Here is a 25,106-nt window from a genome sequence, read left to right as displayed (position 1 = left end):
GACGGCGGCCGTAAAGTCTTTAAGTTGACCCTGTTTAATTTATTGCATTTTGAAAGCGAGTCGTAATCGCGTCATTGTGTTTTCGCTTCGCGCTGCGACGCGCCGCTTCCAGGCGGAGCGCTCGGACCAAGATGAGATCGCACAGTCACTTTTTCCATACACAGCTGGTCGGACGCTTCATTTAGCAGTAAATTAAAACCATTGTGTCAGCAGCGTCTCCTTATAAAGCAGTGAAATGAAACCAGAGCGGCGTCCCGACTGAACTGTAGACAACATCATCGATTTTATTACCCTGAAAATATCCCAATGTTTTCAACAGACTTATACAGATACACAAATCGTTTCTGTTTTGTTAAATTACAGATAATGAAAAGTAGTCGTGTACATGTTAACTTCACAAAAATGGGCCCAGGGTGCTTCCTCAGGCGTTATGAATGAAATTTGCATCTAATTGTGTCATTTCATTGACTTTAAAATTACCTTTGCTGCCTCTAAAATCTGCCTGAACGCTCAATTTAATGAACTCGTCTGAAAAATCCTTGCTTTTAATGTGGTTCTGTGGTTCAGACCAGACCTTCAGAGGATGGAAACCAGTTGCCAACCTCATAATAGCTCCCATTTAATCACTGCAACTGGTCACGAGCTCCAGAACAGTTTTAAAATGTGTTCCAGGTTAGAAGACAGATGAAAAAAGTTGTCAGCCAGTAATTAATCTATGAGGCTATTTGTGCAAGGTGTATTATTTGTTTTTTAATTTTACACAGATCAGTATCACTTGAATGATGCTCGTTATTGTTACGTCTAAATACACCTTTATGAGTGTGAAGTTAAGAATACAACTGTAATAAATCTTCTTTTTATGTGTCGACTGGAGGCTCCACTTGTATTCTGGCTGCTGTGGTTGTTGAACAGCGCTCCGCTTTTAGTCCTGAACAAAACTTTACATCCGTACATTCTGTGGAGGGCAAGGTGGCTCGGTGGTTAGCATCGTTGCCATCGCTCGCGTCCCGGTGAGGACACCCGGGATCTTTCTGCGTGGAGTCTCCATGTTCTCCCCGTGCAGCGTGGGTTCTCTCCGGGTTCTCCGGCTTCCTCCCACAGTCCAGAAACATGTTGAGGTTAATTGGTGATTCTAAATTGTCCGTAGGTGTGAATGTGAGTGTGCTTGGTTGTCTGTCTCTAAGTGTAGCCCTGTGTGACCTGTCCAGGTGAACCTGCCTTCACCCTGAGTCAGCTGGGATAGACTCCAGCCCCCCATAACCCTAGTGATGTGTATAGATAATGGATGGATGGACATTCTGTGGTTGGATGAAACAAAAATTGAGCTATTTGGCCACAATGACCAGAAATATGTTGAGAGAAGAACGGGTGAAGAACGGATGTGGCCTTCAACTCCAAGAACACCAAACCTTACCGCCAAGCATGGCGGTGGCAGTATCCTGGCAATGGCGCTTTACATGATGTAATTGGAAGCGGGAGGATTACCTCCACATTCTTCAGAGAAACCTAAAATCCTCAGACAGGAGGTTGGATCTTGGATGCAGTTTAGTGTTCCAATAAGACAATGATGTCAAACATACATCAAAAGTTGTGAAGAAATGGTTGAATCAGTTAGTCTGGCCCCAAAGTCCCGACTTGAACCTCATCACCAACCTGTGGACAACAAATTTGCTTTAAGTGCTCAAAGATACAACCAGGAGCTTGTAGAAAGAAACCAAAAGCAACTCGCTGAGGTGAAAATGACCAAAAGGACATTTATGCGAATACTAGCGTTGCTGTTTGTATATTTTTGACCCAACAGATTTTGTCGTGTTTCCAGAAGACCTACAATAAATCCGTGAAGGAACCAAAATGCATGATTGTTTTTTGTGACAAAGACGCCTACGATTCCACCATAATAAAACATGTTTGTTTCTTTACAGGGAAGATCATCATCGACGGGATTGACATCTGCAAGCTTCCTCTGCAAACTCTCAGGTCGCGACTCTCCATCATCCTCCAGGATCCCGTCTTATTCAGCGGATCAATAAGGTGCACCAACACACTCACACAAAGCTTCTGTTTATCCTTTAATAACCTCATTATGTAACGTTTGGGATTTGTGTTTTCATCTCTGTCACCCTCACATCTTCCCGTTTATGTTACTGTTGTTGTGCTACGATCACTGGCTAAAGAATTATAAGCTGATGCTCTCAGAGTTCTACGTAGACGGTCTGTAGTTCAGAATCATTCATCTACAGCTAAAAAAAACAAACATGAAGTAATGTCTGAGCTGCCATTTTAGCATTTAATAGCTATTCATTGCAATTCTTTCCCACAAAATCAACTTGTTTAAGACTTTTATTCCAATAATGCTGTAATACCTCAAATAAAAAACAAAAATCTGTTGATTGTGTAGCAGACAACATGTTTTTTATTAGTTTATTATTTCCAAAACATTAAACATTCATGTGTAATCAAAGTTTATGCAGCTACAACAAATGATGGTTGATTTTGGCAGTTAATTTGATGATTCAGAGAGATCACGTTTTATATAGGAAATTACTTTACCGCTGCACATGTAATGCTGCAAAACTGTGGAACAGAAAAATCTCCGCCGTAAAACAGCTGACATGACGGAAACATGTTTCTGGCTGTAATAAACACATCAAAGTTGTACTAACAGTGATATAAAAATATCCTGCCAGCTGTTGTAAAGCTCAGGGGTCAATCCGAGGACGTCCGCTGTGTACAAAATTATTTAACTCGCGGCTATGAACTGTGACAGCTGCTTGTATTTTAAAAAAAACAAAAAACTCAGAGGAAAAACTCCTACAATCAGCCGGAAGCAACGAAGTAAACTCCAGCTCCTGTTAACGTCTTTATCAAAACCTGGATTACTTTCACTGTTGTTGAGTCTCTTTAATCCGAGCCGTTGCAGACCCGGTTTACGTCACAGCAGGGTTTCATTTTCATGGACTTTCAGTTTATATAAACAAAACTAAATAAAGACACTTGAGCTTATCCTCTCTGTGATGTCTATGGACCAGTGTTGGTTTTGTTTGGGCGGACAGAAACTAAAAGGAGTTGGCAACCCTGGCTTGGCAGTATGTCGTTCTTTAGCCTGTTTAAAGGTGTATTTTGTAATTGTAACCCAACTATTTAGGGATGCCCCAATCCAATGACAGCATTTCTCCACTAAGCCTGATCCTTTGTGTACATCTGCTGTAACACAGGTGTGATGAAGGGAGATCAGGATGTGATTTTTGAATAATTTTCATAGTAAATGCACCATTATCTATATTTGTTTAACTGATAATTCAATTTTGGCACAGGGCACTTTTGACCTGCGCTAACATTGTTGTTTAAATAAACGGACCAGTTATGGGTCGCAAAACTGGCTCATATTCCACTGGGATATAAAAACGCTGACCCAGTCAACTCCCAGCTCGTCTTAAATAGCTCTGGTTGGAGGTCATTAAGCGTCCCAGTAGACTTGGTGCCCGCTGATAGCTAAACCCCCACAATGCTCTCTGCTTGAACTCCCTGAAGTGCGATTGACCGCCTCCTCTGGTCTCCACAGTATCAGTCAGTAAGAGGCTCCACCTGGTGGAACAACCAGGTACTACAGCCGAGCTACAACACGTCTTCTGACATGCATGTAGAGAAACCAGGTTTTCACCTTGTGGCGCCTCAGCACATTCTACACTCTGGCACCACATTTCGGACAGCGACCTACTGGAGCTTTACAACAAGGTTCCTAACCATCTACGCAACATTAAGGAACAGCATGGATGCAGAAACACAAGCTTATGCACTGGATTGGTTTTAAGAACTTTAACATACTTGAAAAGTGATATCAAATTGGGACTCTGTATTGGCAGATATTAAACACTGACTGATCCAGATCAGATCGAAGCGAAACCACTTGTTGGGGGTGTCTCTACTGCTACTAATCATCATGTTTTCTGCAACTTTTAACGGTATGATTTCTGTAGAGGTTTAGAAACACTGACATGAATCACAAAAGCTGAAGAGGAGGTGACGTCTTTTGCTGTTGAGAGCCACCATATCTGGGTGTCACTGTTTGATTTACTGGAAAACCCTGTGCTGACTCACCACACAGAGAACCATTACCCTGGAAGACTTAAAATAAATTTAGCATTCGGTCGTATTTTGCTCATGCTGGAGCCGTAAACCGACGATGGAAACAGTCGCGTCTGATTGGAGACGAACCCTAAAGCACAACTGTGTAAATATGCTGTAGAAAAATCCTCTTTGCTGGATTGGTGTTTTGACCTGAGAGATGTTTGCCACATGACGACACACGGTCCCAGCTGTGGGGTGAGCGGTTGAACGCTCAGTGGGAACTCTGGCTGGGACATGATCTGACTTTTGTCACAGACGTCACATACTGAGGAGGTCGCCGGAGAGATGAAGGGATCCTGCGTCGCTTTCCATCGCCTTCGTCTATCTTGCTCGGTCGCACACACTCACAGCCTCCGTGTGTGTGTGTGTGTGTGTGTGTGTGTGTGTGTGTGTGTTTGTGTTACTGGACGATGCAGTGAGTCTGTGTTTGTTATAAAAGACAAAGAGCATGTGCTGTTTGTTTGGACAGACATGCCGCTCTGGATAATTGCGAGTGTGTGTGAGAGCAGAGCGAAGCTGACTGAGCGCCGAGGCTTGTTTACGTGAACGTAAAATCCGGGGTGAATGGTCGACAGTAACTGCTTCACACTGTTCTCTGAGGTGTTGCTGTGATGTTCTGACACGTTCTGATTCGCAGGGACTCTGCCACACACATGCACACAGTAAAAACACTTATTTATGCAATTAATTCTCCAAATCACAGACGTTTATTGATGACTAATTGTTATAGTAGAGAAAGAAAAGCAGAAAACTCAGCAGGTTCCTTCTTATTTTTTAATTTACTCTGTTTTGCAAATTGCTTTCCCTATTAATAAAGTAGGTAACCTGTCTTATTTAGCATTTTATTTCTTAAATATCAAGAACTCAGTGTCTCAAAACTCTAAAATAAACCAGAACTTGTCTGTTCTGCTGCTTCCAAACCTGCAGCCAAGAGGTAAAGCTGTTAAATCGTGTTTCCAAATAACAAACTTCATGTAGCCATAGACAATTTTTTCTTTTCTTGTTGCTTTAACTGATCATCATGGATTAAATTTGTGAAGTAAAATTATTTGTGTTTCCTATAATTCCCACCTTAACATGCAGTTCTGTCTCCTGCTTGGTGCCAAATCAACAAACAAGTAAACAAACTGTTTGTTTATTAAACTTGATGCTCTGAATCACATGTATATGATGTGTTCTAGATTTAATCTGGACCCGGAGAGGACGTGCACCGACGATCGACTCTGGGAGGCGCTAGAGATCGCTCAGTTGAAGAACATGGTGAAAGCGCTGCCTGGAGGACTAGGTACCCCAATAAATGAAAAGATCTGTTTTATCGCACCAGAAGTCAGTCATCGTTTAGCTCGAAGGATCAAATGGTAATTTAATTTCACGTCTGTTTAGATGCGGTGGTTACAGAAGGCGGGGAGAACTTCAGCGTCGGTCAGAGGCAGCTCTTCTGTTTGGCCAGAGCTTTCGTCAGGAAGAGCAGCATCCTCATCATGGACGAAGCCACGGCGTCCATAGACATGGCCACGGTGTGTGTTTGTGTGTGTGTTAGCAGATACTGTAGGAGGTGCGCTCAAAAATTTCAGAGACTAAAAACAAAAAAACATCTGATTCGACCAACATGTAGCCGACATCCCTGTTGAACTAGCTTCCTGGTGCAGCCATGCTCTGCTCCCAGTGCTCCTGCAACGCTCCCTACAAGTCCTGTTGTGTAAACAAATCAAGCACCATCTGCGATGAGCGTTGAATCTTCTGACTTGATTTTTGTTTTTGGTAAGAGGAAGAAGTCACAGGTTGCAAGCCCGAGTCTGGGGGACCAACATGTGAATTTTTAATAAAGCAACAAACCTAAACCTGGTGATCCTGACCTTACGCACCTTTTCTGGTTTTGGAAATTGTTGAAACTGTTGCTTCTCTTAGTGGTAGCTGCAGACCCGCTTCTCGTAATCATGAGGGTTGGATCATCCAGCTGCACACAAAATATGATGTTTACCCAATGAGTTAGTTTGAGTTTCAGGTAACTGCAAACGTATACCTACCAGTAGTCACAAAAACATGAGTAACACAGGTCCTCATGTTAATAACTTGAGGTCATGTGGTCTCCTAACTGTGACACACTCCATGGACGTGCACCACCATCAATACTGGAACTTTTTGATCGCACCATGTACAGTTATCAGTGTGGTTTACAGAAGTTTCTCCCTTAATAGATCCAGTTTTCTCGTTTATTTTTTAGAGATTTCTCATTTTGAAACTGAATTTAAGGGTTCAGATGTCAAACTAAGATGATTTATTAGTGTTATGAGCATGTTACCTGTAGCTGCTTCAGTTTTCATTGTCCTCGGTGTCTCTGATAGTTGAGCTACATGGGTTAAAGCTGCTAGCGGTTGTGTGTTGGTGTGTACATGTTAGCATAAACTGACAGCGATTGGTTGTTTGCTAAGGCAGCTCCAGAGCAATAAGAGTACTCTGAATTAGTTTTAATTAATGAAAAATTAGGTTAGATAGACGATTAGAAAGCAGCCTAGATGACAGAATTTCTGCTTCCTTTCTAATATCACCTCTTATTTCTGTGTCCTTGCAGGAGAATATCTTACAGAAAGTCGTGATGACGGCGTTTGCAGACAGAACAGTCGTTACAATCGCAGTAAGTCCTCGAGTCCGTCCTCATGTTGATTTTATTTTTGTCTCAAATGACGCCAAGGAGATGAACAAAGTCGAGTCCTGAAGCGAGAAAAGGTTTGTTCAGTCCTGATAGATGCAGATATGTGGCTCCTTGGCTTTGAGCTTTATGTGCATCTATCATGGAATATTTTCCTCTTGCAGGATGCCTCGTGCATCCTTTTCCTGCATCGTTTCCGTCCTTACTAACTGCTCTGCCACAGTACGTAACACAGTCGGTATCCTAGTTAAGGGTCATTCTGTATTAAATCACACGACCTCCTCAGATCATCTGACTTTTTATCTACAGTAACTTCACTGTATTTAGTGAAGCCCTGCAAAGTTTCACCTTCACACTATGAATATTTTCAACATTAGAGGCCCTTGAATGACGTAGAAATGGTTTGAAATGTCACTCTTTTTAATTTTTCTGAGCCTCATAACTTCCTCAGTTCAGCAGATAGACTCATGAAACTTTCATTTGAGTTCTGTTAAAAACGAATTAAATCAGTTTTACATCCACGACAGGGGTCACAAGCTAAAGACTAAATCTCTGTTTTGCTCATTACGGTTTTCGTTATAACCTTTGACTTTGAGCATCACTATTATGGGATGTATCGTAGTTTTAACGTCTATGACATAGAGTGATAGAAACAGTCATTGGTACCCTGGATGTGTTTCTGGTTTCTGATAATTCACCAGAGAAAACTTTAAAAAGTGCATTCTGGGTAAACTTTCCAGGCTCATGAAAGGACCGTTTTACCTACATTTGTTATCTGGATCATCTTCTAGACATGATTTCTTCTCTGTCAAAGTATTTTTAAAAATATAGGCATACTCTGAGACTTGAAACCAGTCGCACCGAAAAGACAAATGTTGGACACCAAGATTACCCAACATCTCCGACAGAACAAGAACTGAACACCAACAAAAGAAGTTCTGAAACTGCTTTGATGGATGTAATTTATCTAAACTATACAAAACACCAGTGTTGTGTTTTATAAGATGCCGTCCAGGAGGTCAGATGAGAGGAACTGACTGATCTTCTTATGGAATGACTCTTATTTTCCTTCAGATTAAATGTCCTTTCGCTTATCTGCTTTCTGTTTTCTGACTTTTGCCTCTTTGTGATGCCAAATTTTCCTGTTTTTTGCTCTTTTCTCCCCTTTTTTTTTCTATTTTCTGTGCTTCCTCTTTCTTTTATTTCCACCTTTTTGTTTTCATTTCTACTCCCCTATTGCCTCCCTTTCTTCCCACCTCTTTTCTTTTCTGTGTCCTCACTCCTGTCTCCCATATTTCCTCTCTTCTCTGTTCATCCCTCCCTTCATCCTGCCACCAGCATCGTGTGTCCTCTATCTTGGACGCCGAGCAGGTGTTGGTCTTCTCCTCAGGGATCTTGGTGGAAAGTGACTCGGGTCCGAACCTGCTAGCACAGGAGGACAGCCTCTTCAGTGTGCTAGTGAGGACTCACAAGTAGACCCGGATCAGCGCAGACCGCTTTGGCTCTGCCTGACCGTTTTCCCGCCTTTCTGCCGTTTTTCCATCTCTTTCTGTTTGTTCCTGCTTTTCCTGGTCGAGTCAGAGCTGGAGTCTGAGTCTGGGTCTGCTGAAGCCTTACTGCCACTGACAGCCTGGTTGGTACAAGATGAAAACAACTACTGCATGCTTTCTCACTGATACTTCATGATACTTCTGGCTACTGCCTGCAGTATACTGCCATTTAAAGAGCCCATAGGATGCTTTTGGGGTTTTCCTTTTCCCTTAGCTTTTTTGTGAATCTAAAGTCAGCGCCAAACGGAGAAAAACTGCTTCTTATCTGCCTCATTTGAAGTCCAGTGTTTTCTTCACCATGGAACACGTTTGTAACCGATGTACAGCATAAGAAAAATAACGTGTTTCTTAACATTTAAAGAACGTAAACATCTTCTAACAGACCTCAAAAAACAATGACAGTCCTGTAAATGTGCATATTATGGGCTCTTTAAATTTAAACACTACATAGGGAGCTCAGGTTTTAAATAAAACTTGTAAAGTTCTCCATAGAAGCACCATCAAGCTGCTTGTTTGGGTTTAGGTACGCAGTACATTTGACATTTCCTTCAACATTAGCTTTTTTGAAGGGGTTTCCAAGGTGGACCCAGTTATGTTGGGAGATTTAGATCTTCAGTTTCACCCAAGAATGTCCTTAACGTTGGACTCTTAGCTAAAGCATCAGTGATAGCCTCAAGTATGGCAGCAAATATGCATGTCCTTTATATCCACTTACAGTCACATTGGAACAAGTGATAAGGAATGCTTGTTGAATATGTCTCTGACACACTGAAATACCTAAAATATAAATAAAAGTTCACCCTTGATGTTGACACGACACAATCCAATATAAAGACAATGTAGCGCCACTGGTGTGCACCGGATTCTGGGTACTGGTACCAGTTCAAAACAAACACACCAACTTTACTTGATACAAATCCATTAAACCTGCTCGGATTGTCCCTTTGGACATTGACGAGACGGCATTGGAACTCAAATGGCTCAGATTTTATCCATCATGTTGAGGAGTTAGCTTCAACGTGAGGTGAGCTCCGAGACTGATTTAAATTTGCGTTGGGCAGCGATGCCCTGCTCCCAGAGCTCCTGCCACGATAAGGAACGCTCTCTAGAAGTCTTGTTTGGTAGGCAACTGAGGCACTACCTAGGGAGATCTTTCATACTATGTCAAAACAGTGACCCTTCAGCTTGTATTTCATTTTGGGGAATAAGAAAGAGTCAGGAAGTTAAGTCTGGTATGGTGTGACCCAAAACCTTGGTGGCCATTGCCATCACGCCACAATTACAGGTTGTTCTTCTTCAGATGCTTCAGGATGTAACAGTAGAGTACAGTGTTGGCATTCCAGTCCTGGGGGATGAATTCATAATGCACTACCCTGAGAATTTCAAACAAACCAACTAGCAAGTTCCTGGTCGTCCTTCTAACTGGACGAGCCACTTTTATCTTGGGGATTGCGCATCGTAGCTGTAGACCCACCAGTGACGATCCTCCTGGATGTTTCGTTCATGGGAGTCCAAAGGCAACTTTGGATTGTTGGGTTCTCTGTTTCTATACCTTACCACGTTAAGCGCTGTGAGATGGAAGATGTTGTTAACTGCGCTACACAAATAAAGTTGGCTTTACCTTACTTAGTGAAATAGCAAATGCTAAAGTGCAAGTGGTCAGAATTGGACTTTCGAGAAGAATTCCAAATGTGGCCAAGATGGCAACCAAACTTTTTACTGGCGCGGTCCTGGAGCTTTTAGATCAAATCTCGTAATTACTCACAGTCTAATAACATGTACTTCTATAAGTTAACAGCCAAAGTTTGAACCAAGAGCAAGTGGTAACAAGATTCTTACTGTTTTAAAGAAAACTGCACTTTAAGAGTACAAACAAACCAGACAACCACAAACTAATCAATCAGCCATGCTAGGAGCTTATTATAAACACTGGTGTCAGTAAAGAATTAAAGAAAAATGTGTGCTTTGTCAGGTCCTGACTGTGTTTTTTGTGTTTCCTGTGTGTCTCCAGCACCGCGTCCACACCATCCTAACAGCCGACCTGGTCATCGTGATGAAGCGCGGCAACATCCTGGAGTACGACAAACCCGAGACTCTGTTGGAGCAGGAGGACGGGATGTTCGCGTCGTTCGTCAAGGCTGACATGTAGACACACAATCAGACGGCTCGACCCACCAACAGCTGACGGACTGCTCAGTTTGTTGGTCCTGTTTTTTATCGATGTGGTGGATGAACCTCTATCGGACTCCGGTGAAGCCAATGATGAACCGTGTTTCTTAAACGAGAAGCTTCACTCTGTGGGAGGAAACGCATTCAGCCACTTGGTGTGTTTAACAAGCGGTACTTGAAGCAGTCCCTCTGTTGAATGATGCCTTTTTAGGATCTGACGTATCTACACGCCGTTTATTACTTAATGAGTTTTTAAAGGTTTTTACACTGACAGTAACTAATTATACTGGTGGATCAGTGACGGTTAAACAGTCAAGAAAACGGAAGTATTTTTTAACAACTAAGGATTTCACCTAAATCCCAAACCAACCTCAAGGGAGATCTGACAATTTAAAGTCTTTCTTCTGGTCCATATTTTGAGTTTTCCAACCAATAAGCAGTCAGAAGGATTTTGTTTCTGTTGCTCACAGTGTTGAAAAGTTCGATTAACAATCAGACGTCGCTGTGAAGTGTCCTCGCTTTAGCTTCTGTCTACCAAAGAATCCTCGAGGTACATGATGGATTATTCACAGCAACAAAACCTGCTGCTGTTGTGTCGTTAACGCCCCACTAATGAAACTCCGTTCCCCTCTATTTGCAGTAATCACGGATATGAGTTGGTGATATTTGTGTGACGCATTTTGGCTGGAAGATGGACGCTAATCACATCTTTCCTGTAATACAGGACGTGTTACGCCTCATTTAAAGCAGCCAGCAGAATAATCTTATTCTGTTTCTAGTTAACAATGGACTAACTATTAGTAAACCGTCAATTAAAGTGAGTTAAGGCGAGACGCTGCAGACAAAAGCACGGTTCTGTCACAGGTTTCTCAGGTCATTTCTGTAAAATTTCTCCCCCCTTGCATCAAGAAAAACATCCAAAATACACATTTCAAGTGCAAATCAATGCATATTTAATGAGATAACACCTCATCTGCACATTTTAAGTTCATGAGAACTTTCTGAAAAATGTAAATAATGAACTGAGGTGTTTTCATATCAGGTAGTTGAAAAGTTTTTACCTGTAGGATGTGTTTTCCTGTTAACATACGTAGAGTTTTACAGCACATATCAGTACAGAAATCAGAAATCTGAACTTCAAACTTTCCAGTTTTATTCTTATTTCTATTTAAACGGGAGTTTGTTCACGTATCATTCACGGCCCCGTGGACGTCTTTGACTCTAATATGTCGACAAAAGACACAAGTCGGATTTGTGTTCTGGAAATTAATGCAAAGTAAGGATGCATATTTAATTAGATAAGGCCTTATTTGTAGTAAACAGTCATCTGGGGGAGGTTTCATGGTGACATCTAGTACTTCAGAAATATCACACCTGTAGTGTCTCTTCTTAAAGGATAGTTTTCTTTCCATCAATAAATCCCATTAAAGACAAAACCGGCAATGAATCGATCGTCCTATGAAACATGAATGCGCTTGTTTATTCTAATGTGAAGCCCACAAAACATTATCTGTTGGTTTGATTAAAACCACTGCTGGTTTAGGAAGTTATTTAACCTTTAATCAAAATGTGTATATGTTTGTGATGTGGTTTTAAAGATTTACTCGGGATCCAGCTTCAGTATGTTTGAATTGCAAAACGGACAAAGAAAGATGTGGAAGGTGAAAATGAGAAACCAGCAAGAAAAAAACACCAAAAATGCCCAAAGTTTGAGATTATTTATGGTGAAATACCTCCAAAACGCTGAGCACAGCTAAGCTAGCCTGCTGCAGTAGCGTCAGTGCTTTAGCTTGGCAGCAGAAAACCTTCAGTCAATGCATTTAGCATTAGCATTAGCATTAAATCAAGTTAAATGTTGGGTTGAAATCATTGACTATATAGATATTATATATGTGCTTTTATATGCAGTCTTGAGGTTGTGATGAAGGCTGCTGAACTGTAAAGTCGAGTACAGGAGACAAGCAGCAACAAGCGCCATGCTAACAGCTAGGCTAGCTAACTGAAGCTAGCCGAGTCATTGCTCAGCAGTGTTTCGCTACGTCACCAATCAGAGCTAATAAAGCTGATTCAACCACCAGCAATAATATAAATATGAGGCAGGTTTGTCGACTTAACCTGTTCTGTGTTATTGACCGGCTAACGAGCAAACCGCTAGCAATAACTGTCGCTATGTTAGCTATCGATAGCAGCAGCTCCAACTGAGAGACAGACTCGCGTATTGCTGGTTTTGGTCTTTCTGTGGGATTTATGGACAGACAGAAAAGTTTAGTTTTATCTAGGTTATTCGAATAGAACTGATTTAATTTCAGGTTTTGTGACAGTGAAAACGGTTTAACTTCAGATGGTGTGTAGAGAATCGTTTATGAAATAGTCTGAGCTCTTTTATATGATGTCTTTAATTATCTTGTGTAAAAAACATTTCTTATCATTTAGATTTATGCACCACTTTCTGTATCGGTTTATATTTTTTAGCACTTTTATTAAGCAAATATAAAGAAGGAACAAATATTTTATTTTTAAAATCCTCGTCAGTGTTTTTATATCATGAAATCCGACTCACTGGAAAGGATTTTAAATGTTAATATTTTGGTTTATTCCGCGCTACATTTTGATGTTGAGTTCTGCCGTGGAGGTAAAACCGACAGAAATGACAAAGCTGTCGCCGCCGCTTCATGTCCGCCCGAGGAAACGTTTACATCATGTTGGAGGATGAAGTGGATTTTTTTTGGCCAAAGAGGAGACTTCAGACCTTAAAACGTCCTCATTCTGCCAGGAATCACCACCAGGAGGTCGACTTGTACGTCTTTTTTTTCCTATTTTTCAACGGCGGATGATGTCGACTTCGCAAAATCCTCATCTGTGTCAACGAAGTGAGACGGTCAGGGTGAAAGAGCTTCAAGAAAGTCAAGTGTCTCCAACAAACTTTGGTGTTTAAAGTGGAAACGGACCAGAAACAAACCAAAATGAGCTTTTTCCACAAAATGCTTCATGTGTGCTCTCTGACAAATCTTCGGCTAGAGTGTTTTCCCCAAAACATCTTCGACTTTTCATCAGATAAAAACATGAACAAACACGAGTTCTGAAGCTAAACTTTGCTGGTTCTGGTCTTGTTCCACCTTCGTTCTGTCGGTTTTACTTCTGCTCCTACATTAGTACAAACACTGTCGGTGTCTCGGCTGCAGCCGCTGAACCTGCTGTCTGTCTGTCATGCTTTGCTGAACTTGTAACCTTTTGGGGACAATAGACGCCCAACAGAAGCTCCTGGAGCCGGAGATGCTTCACTTTGGAGGTTTGGAGGCGTTCAATCGACTCCAGCTAACGAAAGCTCAAACTTAACCACGTAGTAGCTGTCAAACCCAAAGAGGATTAGCACTTCTGTCCAGTATTTTAGCCCCTTTTGAGCTCATTGTTTTTATTTTTAGCCACTTGATGAGCAGCCAGACACAGTTAGCAAATAGCTGGAAGAAAACTATTAGTAGTCGGTGGAGACCAAAGTCGAGCTAAAAGGAGAACTTTAAATATATGTCAGCTCATGTTGCCGCCACCTAAAAATACAATGTTCAGACACGATTAGAGAAGTTTAAAGCTAGATTTTGAGTCAACACAGAAGACTTAAAGTTTGAATTTGCGCAAGATAACACAATCTTGTACATTCGATTTTTTAATTATTACACAGTTTGCATTGATTAAGCCGAGAAACTTCAGAGCAGGTGAGCTTTTTACGCACACAAAGTTGTGGAAGAGTTTTTATTTCTAATTTCTGGTGCAGTTTCAGTGTCTGAACGGTGAATATAAAACTACATCCAGCGACCGGTTAGCCTAGCTTAGCCTAGCTTAGCATAAGGAACTGGAAACAGAAGGGAAACGGCTAACCTGAGTCTGTTCACAGTTAACAAAATCTACCTGCCAGCAGCTTCAAAGTTCACAAAATGACACGTTAATTCTAATTAGTTTAATTTGTGCAGCAGTTACACGTCCCAGTTAATATAATCAACCAACCGGTGTTGGTTAACAGTCGTCTTGTTCTGCGTTTAGACACATCTGAACAAGATCTAGAGAGAAATTCTGATAATTACAAGATTCTGCACAGTAGAAAAGTCCAGAACCTGCCTGAAAACTGTCACTTTTAAACAGTTTTTCAGTTTAAATGAGATTCCTTTTAGTTAATTTTTGTAAAAATGGAGCATCCCAGTATAAACTCACCGTTTCTAGTCCAACTTTCTGTTTCTGGTGAAAGTTTACACGAGCCGAAACTTGTTATATCACGTTCTCCACGTTCATATTCATCACATCGATCAGTTTTTCTGTCCTGAACACTTCCGTCGCTGCATCTTGATCACAGGTTTTTCTAGAATCTCTCGTCTCTCTGGGAGCGGTGCTATTGTCCCTTTGTATTATTGTACATTAACTATACTTACTTAGCTTTTGGATGAGGTTTTTTAAATGACTTGTACTGTACAGAATGAATACAGAATATTTTAGCTTTTTTTTAAAACTATATCGTACTCTTCATCTCAACAAGCTGCCACTTTCCAGCTCGGTGGGGTTTAAGCTCCACATTTCTTCTTTCTTCTCCAAAGTTTCCACCTTCCTCTGATCCACTGCAGGTTCTCCAAGTCCTCCTTCACCTCCCGAGCTAAAGACTTAATGCTGCTTCTCTTCTTTAAACCTAATTCAGCTGCCTTTTTGTAGAGTTTTGTGTTCAGCATGAACCGTGTGTTCGCCGCTGCCTTGTAAAGTCCACGAACCGTCTCTGAAGCAGCATCAGACGCTGTTTTATGAGGAAAATGTGTGGTTTTTTTTGCATCTTTCTTCCTCGCGTTACAGTTTGCACTCACTTCCTGCTCGAAGACTCTTTTTAGAGCCGATTTCAGACATTTTTTGTTTAGTTTTAGGGAACAAAAAACACAAACTTTCATATTTTAAACGCAGCAAATCGGCGGAAACTTAAAATTCTGCCTTTGCACATAACGTTATGCACTCGTGGTCAGAGCTATGCAGATCTGAACGCACATCCGACTGTCAAAGAATGCAACTTAAACGTGTTTTTCTTTACAGGTGCAGGTGGAGTTTGGAGGGTTTTTTAAACGTCTGTACATTGTGTTTGTAGTCGCCTGTATATCGAAGGGTTTGAACATGTAGAGAGCTGTTCTTATGTGTGCCTGATTTCTTTCTTCTTCTTTTTTTACACTTGAAATGATAATAAAATGGTTTTGAGTGACGTGAGGCTTTTTGTTGTTATTGAACCTGCTGCAAGTGAGACTCTAATATGTTGCTAAATGGCGCCACCTGGTGACAGATTGCTGAACAGGAATAAAACCAGAGAACGACGAAATAAAGTGACTTGTGATGGAAAAAGTTATCAAGAAATAGGTTTAATTTAGCTGTTTTTAAAACAAATAATTGCACAAATCTGGGTTTAAGATAGCAAATATAGATCCAACATGGTGGTGTTACTTTTTAAAAACGTGGTTAATTTATTAATTGGAGCAGGAAAATTGAAAACTTTTGTAATCGATTTTTATTTGCTCTGATGCAAAACAGGAAATACGAGCAAAACTTTGGCCTCATTTCACCCCCTATGTTTGTGTTTGTCTCTAAATGTGTGTTCATAATTGCCTTTATTGTTATTTATTTGAGTTAAATCATTATTAGTGCATTGGACTAACATATAACCAGCTTGGAGACCATTTTCACAGCTGATCTTGCCAAATTTATAAATTATTAGAGTTTCTTTCTGCATTTAAACACCAGTTTCAATTAAAATATGTCTTGACTGATGCAAGATGCTACAAGAAACATAAAAAATAGACTTAATATTGCATTTAAAGTAAATTTAGAGGCATATTTGATAGAAAAAAAGCTATTTTTACGCACGGAATTTGCATATCTGCCATAAAAGTTCGCTGCAGGTCATTTATTCAGCTGTGATATCGGTAATTAAGCACTATATGCCTGTAAAAATACAAAACTGCAGACATAAAATAACCAATTCTGCTATAAAACACCAAATAAAAGTCTTCAACAGAGACCTGTTGCTTCTAGTTTTCCTCTCCACCTGTAGATTCACTTGTTTCTTCCATTTTTACTCCCAAAAACCGTAAAAGGTTTATCTACGTTTAGGAATAATTCCATTAACATTCATGATTAAAGGTTTTAATTCATGATTAAATTTATGAGCTCCAATAAATTGAGTCCTTTGGAGGCTGCGAGAGGTGCGTAAAAGTTCGGAGAAGGCCAGCTGTGACTCGGTTTCACTCGTAATGTGGTGTTTTCCGACTGTCCTTGAGGAGTCCTTGAAGGCAGCAGCGTCCTGGTCTGAGCGGTTCTGGACTCTGGAAGTTAAACTACGTCAACAGGAGCCTCAGAGGAGCCGGACGGAGGCGGCGCGCTGCGCTCACTCCGAAACATCCCCGAAAGTCGACGGAGGCGAAGCGACTTGTGCGTCTCGGATCGTTTTCCAGCAGGTGGACATGTTGAACCCGCGCGTAAAGACGCACTGAGGACGGATTTAAAAGTAGATTTTCGCTTCTCCTTGCGCAGCAGCAGAAGGAGGAGAAGATGCTGGCGAGAAAAAGCATCATCCCGGAGGAGTTCGGGCTGCCGGGACTCGCCTCTCGGATGCCCCGCAAGCCGGTGTTCCGGGACCGCGTGAACAAAGCGCGCTTCATCGCCAAGAACGGCTCGTGCAACTTGGCGCACAAGAACATCCGCGAGCAGGGCCGCTTCCTGCAGGACGTGTTCACCACGCTGGTGGACCTGAAATGGCGCTTCACGCTGGTCATCTTCACCACCACGTTCGTCAGCAGCTGGCTGCTGTTCGCCATGAGCTGGTGGCTGGTGGCGTTTGCGCACGGAGACCTGGACCCGGACCGGCAGAACGGGACCCACTGCGTCACCGACGTCAAGTAAGAACCACCAGAACCACTTTGAGTATCACTAAAGTTCGTAAAAAGTTCAGTTTGTTTGGTTAAAGTGTGTTTTTTTCTGCACTTTTTGCGCGCACCGGCCTCCTTTCTGTCCATCCTCACTTGATCCAAACCTTCCTCCTTCCTCCTCTTCTCCTCTTCCTCGTCCTCCATTTTTAAACTGGACAGAGGAAGAGGAGGGAAGAGAGACACATCAATTGTGCCACATAGTTATGAAACGTCTCCTGTCTTTCTTGCAGGAGGCCAAGAGAGTTTTTGGCTCCTTTCACGTCTCCATCAGACATTTACTCAGCTGCTGTTTCTAACAATGACACAGAAAAGGCAAAGACCAGTTCTGTTGGTCCTGATTTCTGAATCCAGCGACTCTTTCTTTGTCTCAGACCTCAACGAACCAAATGATGCCTTAAATGGGAGCCGACGTCCAAATGATTTAAGATGAATTCAGTAAACATCAGACAGATTTAAAGCTGCAGGAGGAGTTTCTTTTCTAAAAATGTTTCCATCATATCTGCCAAACTCTGCAACGCTGAGGCCTGGCTCGGTTTGGCAGAAAGAAAGTGTTCTGGCTCCAAAGTGATAAGTGAAAAAAAAAACTTGTTTTTCTCTTCAGGTCGTTCACGTCGGCCTTCCTGTTCTCCATCGAGGTTCAGGTGACCATCGGCTTCGGGGGACGGATGATAACGGAACAGTGTCCGACTGCCATCACCGTCCTCATCCTGCAGAACATCGTGGGACTCATCATCAACGCTGTCATGCTGGGTAGGCCGGAAGGTTTCATCTCTTCGTCTTAAAAAACAACCACATGAAAAGGCAAAAACACAACTCAAGAGTCAAAACAACAGGTGGCGATGTAACTCTGAAGCCACGTGGGCCAATCAGAAGCCTAGAAAAAAGCTAGTACCTGCTCTGTTTACCTTCTAGCTACAGTCTGACTAAGTAGACTTTGGGTATAAACCTGACATTCCTGGCAGACTTTTCCCTTCCTTTACCATTTTCTAAATCCCCTTTGTGAAGAAAAACAGCAACACGAACCTGAAACATGAGCAAAGCAAAGTTTTTTTGATTTGGATCCAGTGCATAAACCAAAACCAGAGATGTTACGATCAATTATTATGTCTCCAATCTGATACCATTTTCCCAGATAAGACGGACTTCAAGTGTCGTCGCTCAGCTGTAGTACCTGGTTGTTCCACCAGATGGAGCCTCTTACTGTTTAAATACTGTAGAGACCAGAGGAGGAGGTCACTCAGACTACAGGCTGTTCATTTTGGCTAGCAGAGAGCATTGTGGGAGTTTAGCTAGCAACAGGGCGCCATGACAAAGACTTCTGTGATGCTTAATGACCTCCGACCATGTTTGAGATGATCCAGGATCAGCTGGGACAAAGATGAAAAAAAAACCGCTACTTTTAAGGCCCAGAACATGTCTGTTGATTAAACTACATACATCAGTGCAGGTTAAATGTCTGCCGTGCTTCATTAGTGTCATCCATAACAAAAAGCCAAACCCATATCCGTGTAGGTGTGGACCAGACTTCAAAAAGGTTTTCTAGTTTAGAAGCTTTCAAAAGACGGGAAGATTAGGTTCAAACTTCAACTCCTGCCCAAGAAAACCAAAACCAATGTGTTTTTTGAGAGGACCTCATCAACTCCTAAAGGTACAATTTTGTGCCGTTCTTTAGCAAATTAATAAAAGTCTAGCGTCTGCAGAATATTTCTTTAAAAAAACGTTAAATTACCACAAAGATGGTTCATTTCAGATTGACTGTGTAACTCCGGGTTTTGAGCTAAACGGTCATTTCAGCTTCTGTAGCTTTGAAAACAGCCGAGCTGCTGCTGGCCCCGCCCCCTTCAGGAAGAAGGCTCACCTGCACCTGTGATTGACAGAAACCAGGACTTTCTGCTTCCTCTAACTTTCTCTCTGTGTGATCATTTTATGTGGAAACATCTCTGAATTCACAGCACAGACGTTGATTTTGACTCTTGTGTTTGAGACGACATTGCGGTTATAAAGTCAGTTGTTTGGTGGTTGGAAATGTCTCTGTAGTTTGCAGTTAACTGGAGTTTTAAATCTGGTTTCTATGGTGACATTCCCACTCTGGTGGATGTGATTTACATCAAGTAGGTTCCAGCAAATAGGAGTAAAGTGGAGCCAACAGAGGAAAAATATGTGAAACATCCAAGAAAAGTTTGTGATGCTGCAGATAAAAAACAAACTTTAAGTTCAGAGGAATCAATACAATCTGAAAAAGAAAAGGTACACGGCAACAGTGTTTGTGTAATTCCTCTCACTGCCAGAAGGGGGAGACAAATGTTCCTCACTGCAGGTTTCGTTTACATCTGGCAGGTTGATTCATTCTGGATGAAGTTCTATTTACACCCTAAATAACACAGATTATCCCACAAAATGGGTCAATTAACCTCTAAAGACTTCCCTGTTCTATATTAACTAACCGTCACGACCGTTTTTTCCGTCCTCAGGTTGTATCTTCATGAAGACGGCTCAGTCGAACCGTCGCGCCGAGACGCTGATCTTCAGCCGCCACGCCGTGATCGCCGTCAGGAACAACCGACTGTGCTTCATGATTCGAATCGGAGACCTGAGGAAGAGCATGATCATCGGAGCGACTGTCCGGTTACAGGTGGTTGTCCACTGCACCTCGGCTTTACAACCTCTGAAGAACCATTCTGGTGTTTTTACTTGATGCATTTTAGTTTTTTATTTAGACATAAACTCAGGTAACAATTTTAACTACGATGTTTTCTGGAGGTTTAAATTGCTGGGGGTCAAACTGAACCCAAGGATAAAAGATGTCAGTAAACTTGAAGGTACTCGGACGGTTAAGTTAAACTTATGGAAGAACACAAGCTGGTTTTCGATGACGCTGTTCCCCTGTAAAGTCTGAACATACTGTGTTCTTGTTGTGTTTTAGCTTCTATCATCTTTTATGTTTGCAAATTACTTCTGAACTCTTCTGTAATGTCAAAAAGCGGCCCTAAGATTGTCTAACAGCAAATAAATGAGCCCTTTATTAACTAGAAGTGTTCGTCTCCTGCAGGTGGTGAGGAAGACCACCACGCCGGAGGGGGAGGTGATTCCCATCCATCAGATCGACGTCCAGACGGAGAGCGCCGTCGCCAGTAACAGCCTCTTCCTGCTCGCGCCGCTCATCATCTGCCACGTCATCGACAAAACCAGGTTCACAAACTTCACACCAGACATGAGTGAACGCTGTGGACGGCTCTCTACCTCCACCTGCTGGACACACATGCATGTTGTTGATAAGAAACATATCTTGTCTGAGATTCATGACTCCAGCGTGTTGTCTGTCCTCTCAGCCCGCTGTACGACCTGTCGGCCATGGAGCTGCAGTGCAGCGACCTGGAGGTCATCGTCATCCTGGAGGGAGTCGTGGAGACGACCGGCATCACCACGCAGGCCCGGACCTCCTACGTCTCCGAGGAGATCCAGTGGGGCCACCGCTTCGTTCCCATAGTAACGGAGGAGGAGGGCGTGTACTCGGTGGACTACTCCAAGTTTGGAAACACAGTGAAGGTAAAACTTTAAATAAAGATCCACAATAACACAAACTATCAGAGCAAAATGTCACCAAACTTAGTTTAACAGGATCCCGCCGTGTATAATCAGACTGATGCTTCTTTCTGTTGATAATCTCATCCTGATCATTGATTATCTTCCTTTTAATTTACTATTACAACACCAACTCTCAAAAGAAATGCAACAGGAGGAACAAAGAATTCATGTATTACAATCTTATTTTCAGATCATAGACCAGTTTATACCACTGAGAGGTCAGAGACGTAGCTGTGAGAGACGCAATGAGGGGTCTTAGAGATCAATCAACTCTTAAAACAAAGTGTAGGAGCCAATCTAAAGAGACGGGACTGATGTGATCGTGTTTGTTGGCTCTGGTTAAAAGTCCAGCAGCTGAATTTTGTACATTCTGGCTGCTGCTGTGATCCAGGTATGATGAGATGACAGCATGTAAAACGGTGTCTGTGTTTTTAAGGTAGATCATATTTACAAAGAATGTAAACCTAGTCACTGTGAGCGAGTATTTTGTAAAAGCTGCTATCCAGATGAACTCACAGAAGCTCGTAGTTTGACTGATGATGCACTATTAAATACATCTCAGGTGAAAGCAAGACAGGAAGCAGGAAAGTTGAGCCAAATGACAGAAAACACATTTATTGCACTAAAAGTCCTGCTATGTGTCCTGAAGGTGGCGACGCCGCGCTGCAGCGCCCGAGAGCTGGACGAGAAGCCGTCCATCTTGATCCAAACCCTGCAGAAGAGCGAGCTGTCGCACCAGAACTCGCTGAGGAAGCGGAACTCGATGCGACGCAACAACTCCATGCGTAAAGGCGCCGGGAGCAGCGGCAGCCTGCGCAGGAACAACTCCGGACTCGCCAAAGTCCAGTTCTTCACCCCGACCGAGGGAGGCCAGAGCCTGAACGCCGTCACCTGACATGAGGCCTTGGTGCTGCTGGCCGCCCTGCTGCTCCTGCTGGGGAGGAGGACTCTGGCTCTTGGCGTCTCGGCTTCCCTGACCGGACTCGTTCTTTCTCTGTTCCCCGCATTACTTAGACTCGTGCTGCGACACGTCTACTGCTAACGTTAGCCGTGTTCACCTGCACGGAGGCGTGTGGTTGTTTTCCAGATTGAACCGCTGATTTCCTGCAGCTCCAGTTAAACCCGTTAGCAGAACGTTTCTGTGCACCGACTGAAACCCACAACATGAATAACAACCAGAGAACAACCGGCTCCTCAGCAAAGACACCCAAACACATTTAGGCGGCATTTTCTCAAAGCAACGTCGAGTGAATGATTATTGTTTGTGGCCAGAAATCTTTCTTTACATGTTCACAGTGTCGACAACACGTAGCACTTCATCCTCTGAGACCTTTAATCTGATTAAAGACAAACTCTGCAGCACTTTTCCAACATTAAAGACATTTACATGGTTTGACTTTGACGTCGTCGGATGCGAGACAATCGATTAAACTGTTAAAGATTTTCCTTTAATCAGCTATTAAGCAAAAACCTCCAAACATCTCTGATGATTTGTTGCTTTTCTTCTCCACTAAATTAAATATCTTTCACTTTTGCGTAACTCAGCAACACGTGTTCAAACTGGAAAGTAATTCTGAAGATTGGTTCTTTAAGTTTGTTACGGTTCCTATAAAACGTATTCACGCCTCGTGGAAGTTTTCTACTTTTATTGCTTTCCAACATTACATCATGGTCACTATAATTTTTACTTTTTTAATGACAAAGCACATCACAAGACTTTCTTTGGTGTCAAAGTGAAAACAGATTCCTACAAAGTAATGTCAATTAATTTGAAACATGAAATGAAAAGTAAATGATTGCATAAGTATTTACTCGCTTCAAAGTGGCTCACCAAGTATAAAGACGTCTGCATCGTCAGTGGTGAACCAGCACTCCTGGATAGAACTACACCATGAAGACTGAAGGACACTTAAAGCAGCTTTTTGAAAAGGAGTTGGAGTTTAATCCATCATTAAGATATGGAAGGACGTGGAACATTTATAAATCTGCCTAAAGCAGGTCGTTCTCAAGAACTGAGTGACGGAGCAAGAACAGACCAGTGAGGGAGGCCACCAAGACGCCTATGACTCCTCTGAAGGAGTTATGAGCTTCAGCGACTGAAACAGGAGAGACAACAACAGTCAAAGCTTTATGGGAGAAAGACAGTGTTGGAAAAAGTTCATATTAAACCTGGACTAGAGTTCAAACAGAAGGCATGTGGGAGACTCTGAAGTCAACTGGAAGAAGGTTCTTTGGTCAGATTAGACCAAAATAGAGTTTTTTTGTCCATCAGACTAGACGCCATGTTTGTAGGACACCAAACACTACACATCATCACAAACACCCGATCCCCACTGTGAAGCACGGTGGTGGCAGCATCATGATGTGAAGCACGGTGGTGGCAGCGTCATGATGAAGCACGGTGGTGGCAGCATCATGATGTGAAGCACGGTGGTGGCAGCATCATGATGTGGGGATCTTCTCAGCAGCAGCCTGGAAGGCTTGTAAAGGTAGAGGGTGAATGAATGCAGTGAAGTGCAGAGAACTCCTGGAGGACAACCTGATGCAGTCTGCAGGAGAACTGAGACTTGGAGAAGACATGTTTTCTGTCAAGACAATGAGCCGAAGCAAACAGCCAAAGCTCCACAGAAGCAGTTTAAAGACAACAAGGTGGATGTTCTGGAGGCCCAGTCAGAGTCCAGACCTCAACCCACCCGAGAATCTGTGGTTGGACTTGAAAAGGGCTGCTCACTCTCTGTCCCTGAGTAACCTGACAGAGTTTGATCAGTTAACGACCAAGAATGAGGTCAAATTCCAGCATCTAGATGTTCAGACTGATTGAGACCAACACAGTCTCAAAGCTACACCTGGACCCACCAGTGTGTCTACTAAATCCTGACTGGAAGGGCGTGAACACTTGTGCAGTCACTTATTTTACATCTGTAATGAATTGCTTACTTTGACATGAAAGATGCTTTATTTTGTGAATTGTTGTCCAAAAAGCCAAACTCAACTGATCACGATTCAATGCGGAAAAGAAATTCCCTCTTGATAGCCTGAAAAACAAACCTCATATGGAAATGTTAGCGATGCAGAAAACCAGAGGGAGTCTTTAAATGATGAGAACCTGCAGGACACTGATGTGTTGCATGTATTTGACTCACCAGAAAACCATTGGAACCATCAACCCACTATCAAACACTAATAGATTGAAGACTTCTGGCTTTGGGAAGTCGTGCTGAACCTTTTGCAGATGGATCAGAACAGATTATGTCGGCCTCAGTGTGGGCTGGGTAGAAGTTAGAAACGCTGGGACATCTCTAATCCCAACAGTTTTTTAGCCATTTCGTGGACCTGTCCGTCCACCCAGTAAGCAACAAGACGTTAGCAGTGTCCAGTTTTTGCGCCCAGTTTACTGTTTTGGGGGGAAATGTACAGTTTAATTGATGTTTTCTTATTGATTAAAGTCACACTCTGACTTTGGGGAATAGTGACGATCAATCACTGTACTGTAATGTGTATGTTTCACTTCTGTGTTGTTTGACAATAAATGCACCAACTTTATATAAATATAGTTTCACTGTCTGAGCGGATCAAGTGACCCCAGTGGACACATGTGTTGATTCAGTCATAAACAGAAGAAGAAGAACTAATGAGGGGTCGACTGATATGTTTAAGGCCTGAAACTGATTATTAGTGATGAAGGAGGCCAAATAATCTGCAGTTCATCGTATCGGCAACCTGCAAATATGTTTATATTGGGAGGAAATTAATGGTTTTACATTAAAATAAAACATATTCCTCATGAAAAACAGTGTGATTAAAGTCATAGTGACATAATTCCTACTTTGAGGGAGAATTAATAAATAAATACAAATAATATTTGCAACATTTCTAATACTAATAAAAAACATTTGATTTATTTATCATTTTTTAAATTATTTATCATCATAAAACATAAACTGGTAAAATATTCAATATTTATTACAACAAATACAATTTTAAAATCAACATTTTATTTGCTATTATAACTAATAATGTAAGAATTTAGCAGATTATTTGTTCTACAAAACAAGATTTTTTTCATTTATTATCTATTCTAATAAT

The 25,106-nt window shown here is 42.0% G+C and overlaps 2 protein-coding genes across 8 annotated transcripts in view; both read left to right on the top strand.

The window, feature by feature from the left end:
- Window positions 1-15,723, top strand: part of abcc9 (ATP-binding cassette, sub-family C (CFTR/MRP), member 9) — a 74,218-nt gene extending 58,495 nt beyond the window's left edge. For 3 of the 7 annotated variants that reach the window (XR_520563.1, XR_520562.1, XR_520561.1), the window contains exons 36-41: window positions 1,923-2,031; window positions 5,310-5,413; window positions 5,512-5,645; window positions 6,701-6,763; window positions 8,117-8,411; window positions 10,340-10,426. Coding sequence is in view for 3 of the 7 variants with exons in the window: in XM_008291928.1 (XP_008290150.1) it covers window positions 1,923-2,031; window positions 5,310-5,413; window positions 5,512-5,645; window positions 6,701-6,763; window positions 10,340-10,477 (548 nt within the window). In the remaining 4 variants the exon portion in view is untranslated. Of the gene's footprint in view, window positions 1-1,922; window positions 2,032-5,309; window positions 5,414-5,511; window positions 5,646-6,700; window positions 6,764-8,116; window positions 8,412-10,339 lie in introns of all 7 variants that reach the window. The other 4 variants (XM_008291928.1, XM_008291929.1, XM_008291927.1 and 1 more) reach the window with 2 other exon arrangements.
- Window positions 15,724-16,915: 1,192 nt separating this feature from the next.
- On the top strand, window positions 16,916-22,568 carry kcnj8 (potassium inwardly rectifying channel subfamily J member 8). Its single transcript, XM_008291926.1, has 6 exons — window positions 16,916-17,405; window positions 18,037-18,185; window positions 19,907-20,067; window positions 20,485-20,624; window positions 20,765-20,981; window positions 21,670-22,568. The coding sequence occupies exons 1-6, from the start codon at window positions 17,059-17,061 to the stop codon at window positions 21,913-21,915; spliced, it is 1,260 nt and encodes a 419-aa protein (XP_008290148.1). The 5' UTR covers window positions 16,916-17,058; the 3' UTR covers window positions 21,916-22,568.
- The last annotated feature ends 2,538 nt before the right edge of the window (window positions 22,569-25,106 follow it).

The sequence above is a fragment of the Stegastes partitus genome, unplaced genomic scaffold (genome assembly GCF_000690725.1).
Source record: "Stegastes partitus isolate 25-593 unplaced genomic scaffold, Stegastes_partitus-1.0.2 Scaffold769, whole genome shotgun sequence".
Taxonomy (NCBI): Eukaryota; Metazoa; Chordata; class Actinopteri; family Pomacentridae; genus Stegastes; species Stegastes partitus.
Note: the sequence above shows the minus strand (reverse complement) of the source record. Positions and strands in the feature narration are given on the sequence as shown.

Excerpts from the sequence above, each read along its gene's own strand:
- kcnj8 (XM_008291926.1), top strand. The coding sequence starts at position 17,059 with ATGCTGGCGAGAAAAAGCATCATCCCGGAGGAGTTCGGGCTGCCGGGA. Across the intron at positions 20,068-20,484 it reads GAGCGACTGTCCGGTTACAG|GTGGTGAGGAAGACCACCAC; the intron begins GTGGTTGTCCAC and ends CGTCTCCTGCAG. Across the intron at positions 20,982-21,669 it reads AGTTTGGAAACACAGTGAAG|GTGGCGACGCCGCGCTGCAG; the intron begins GTAAAACTTTAA and ends TGTGTCCTGAAG.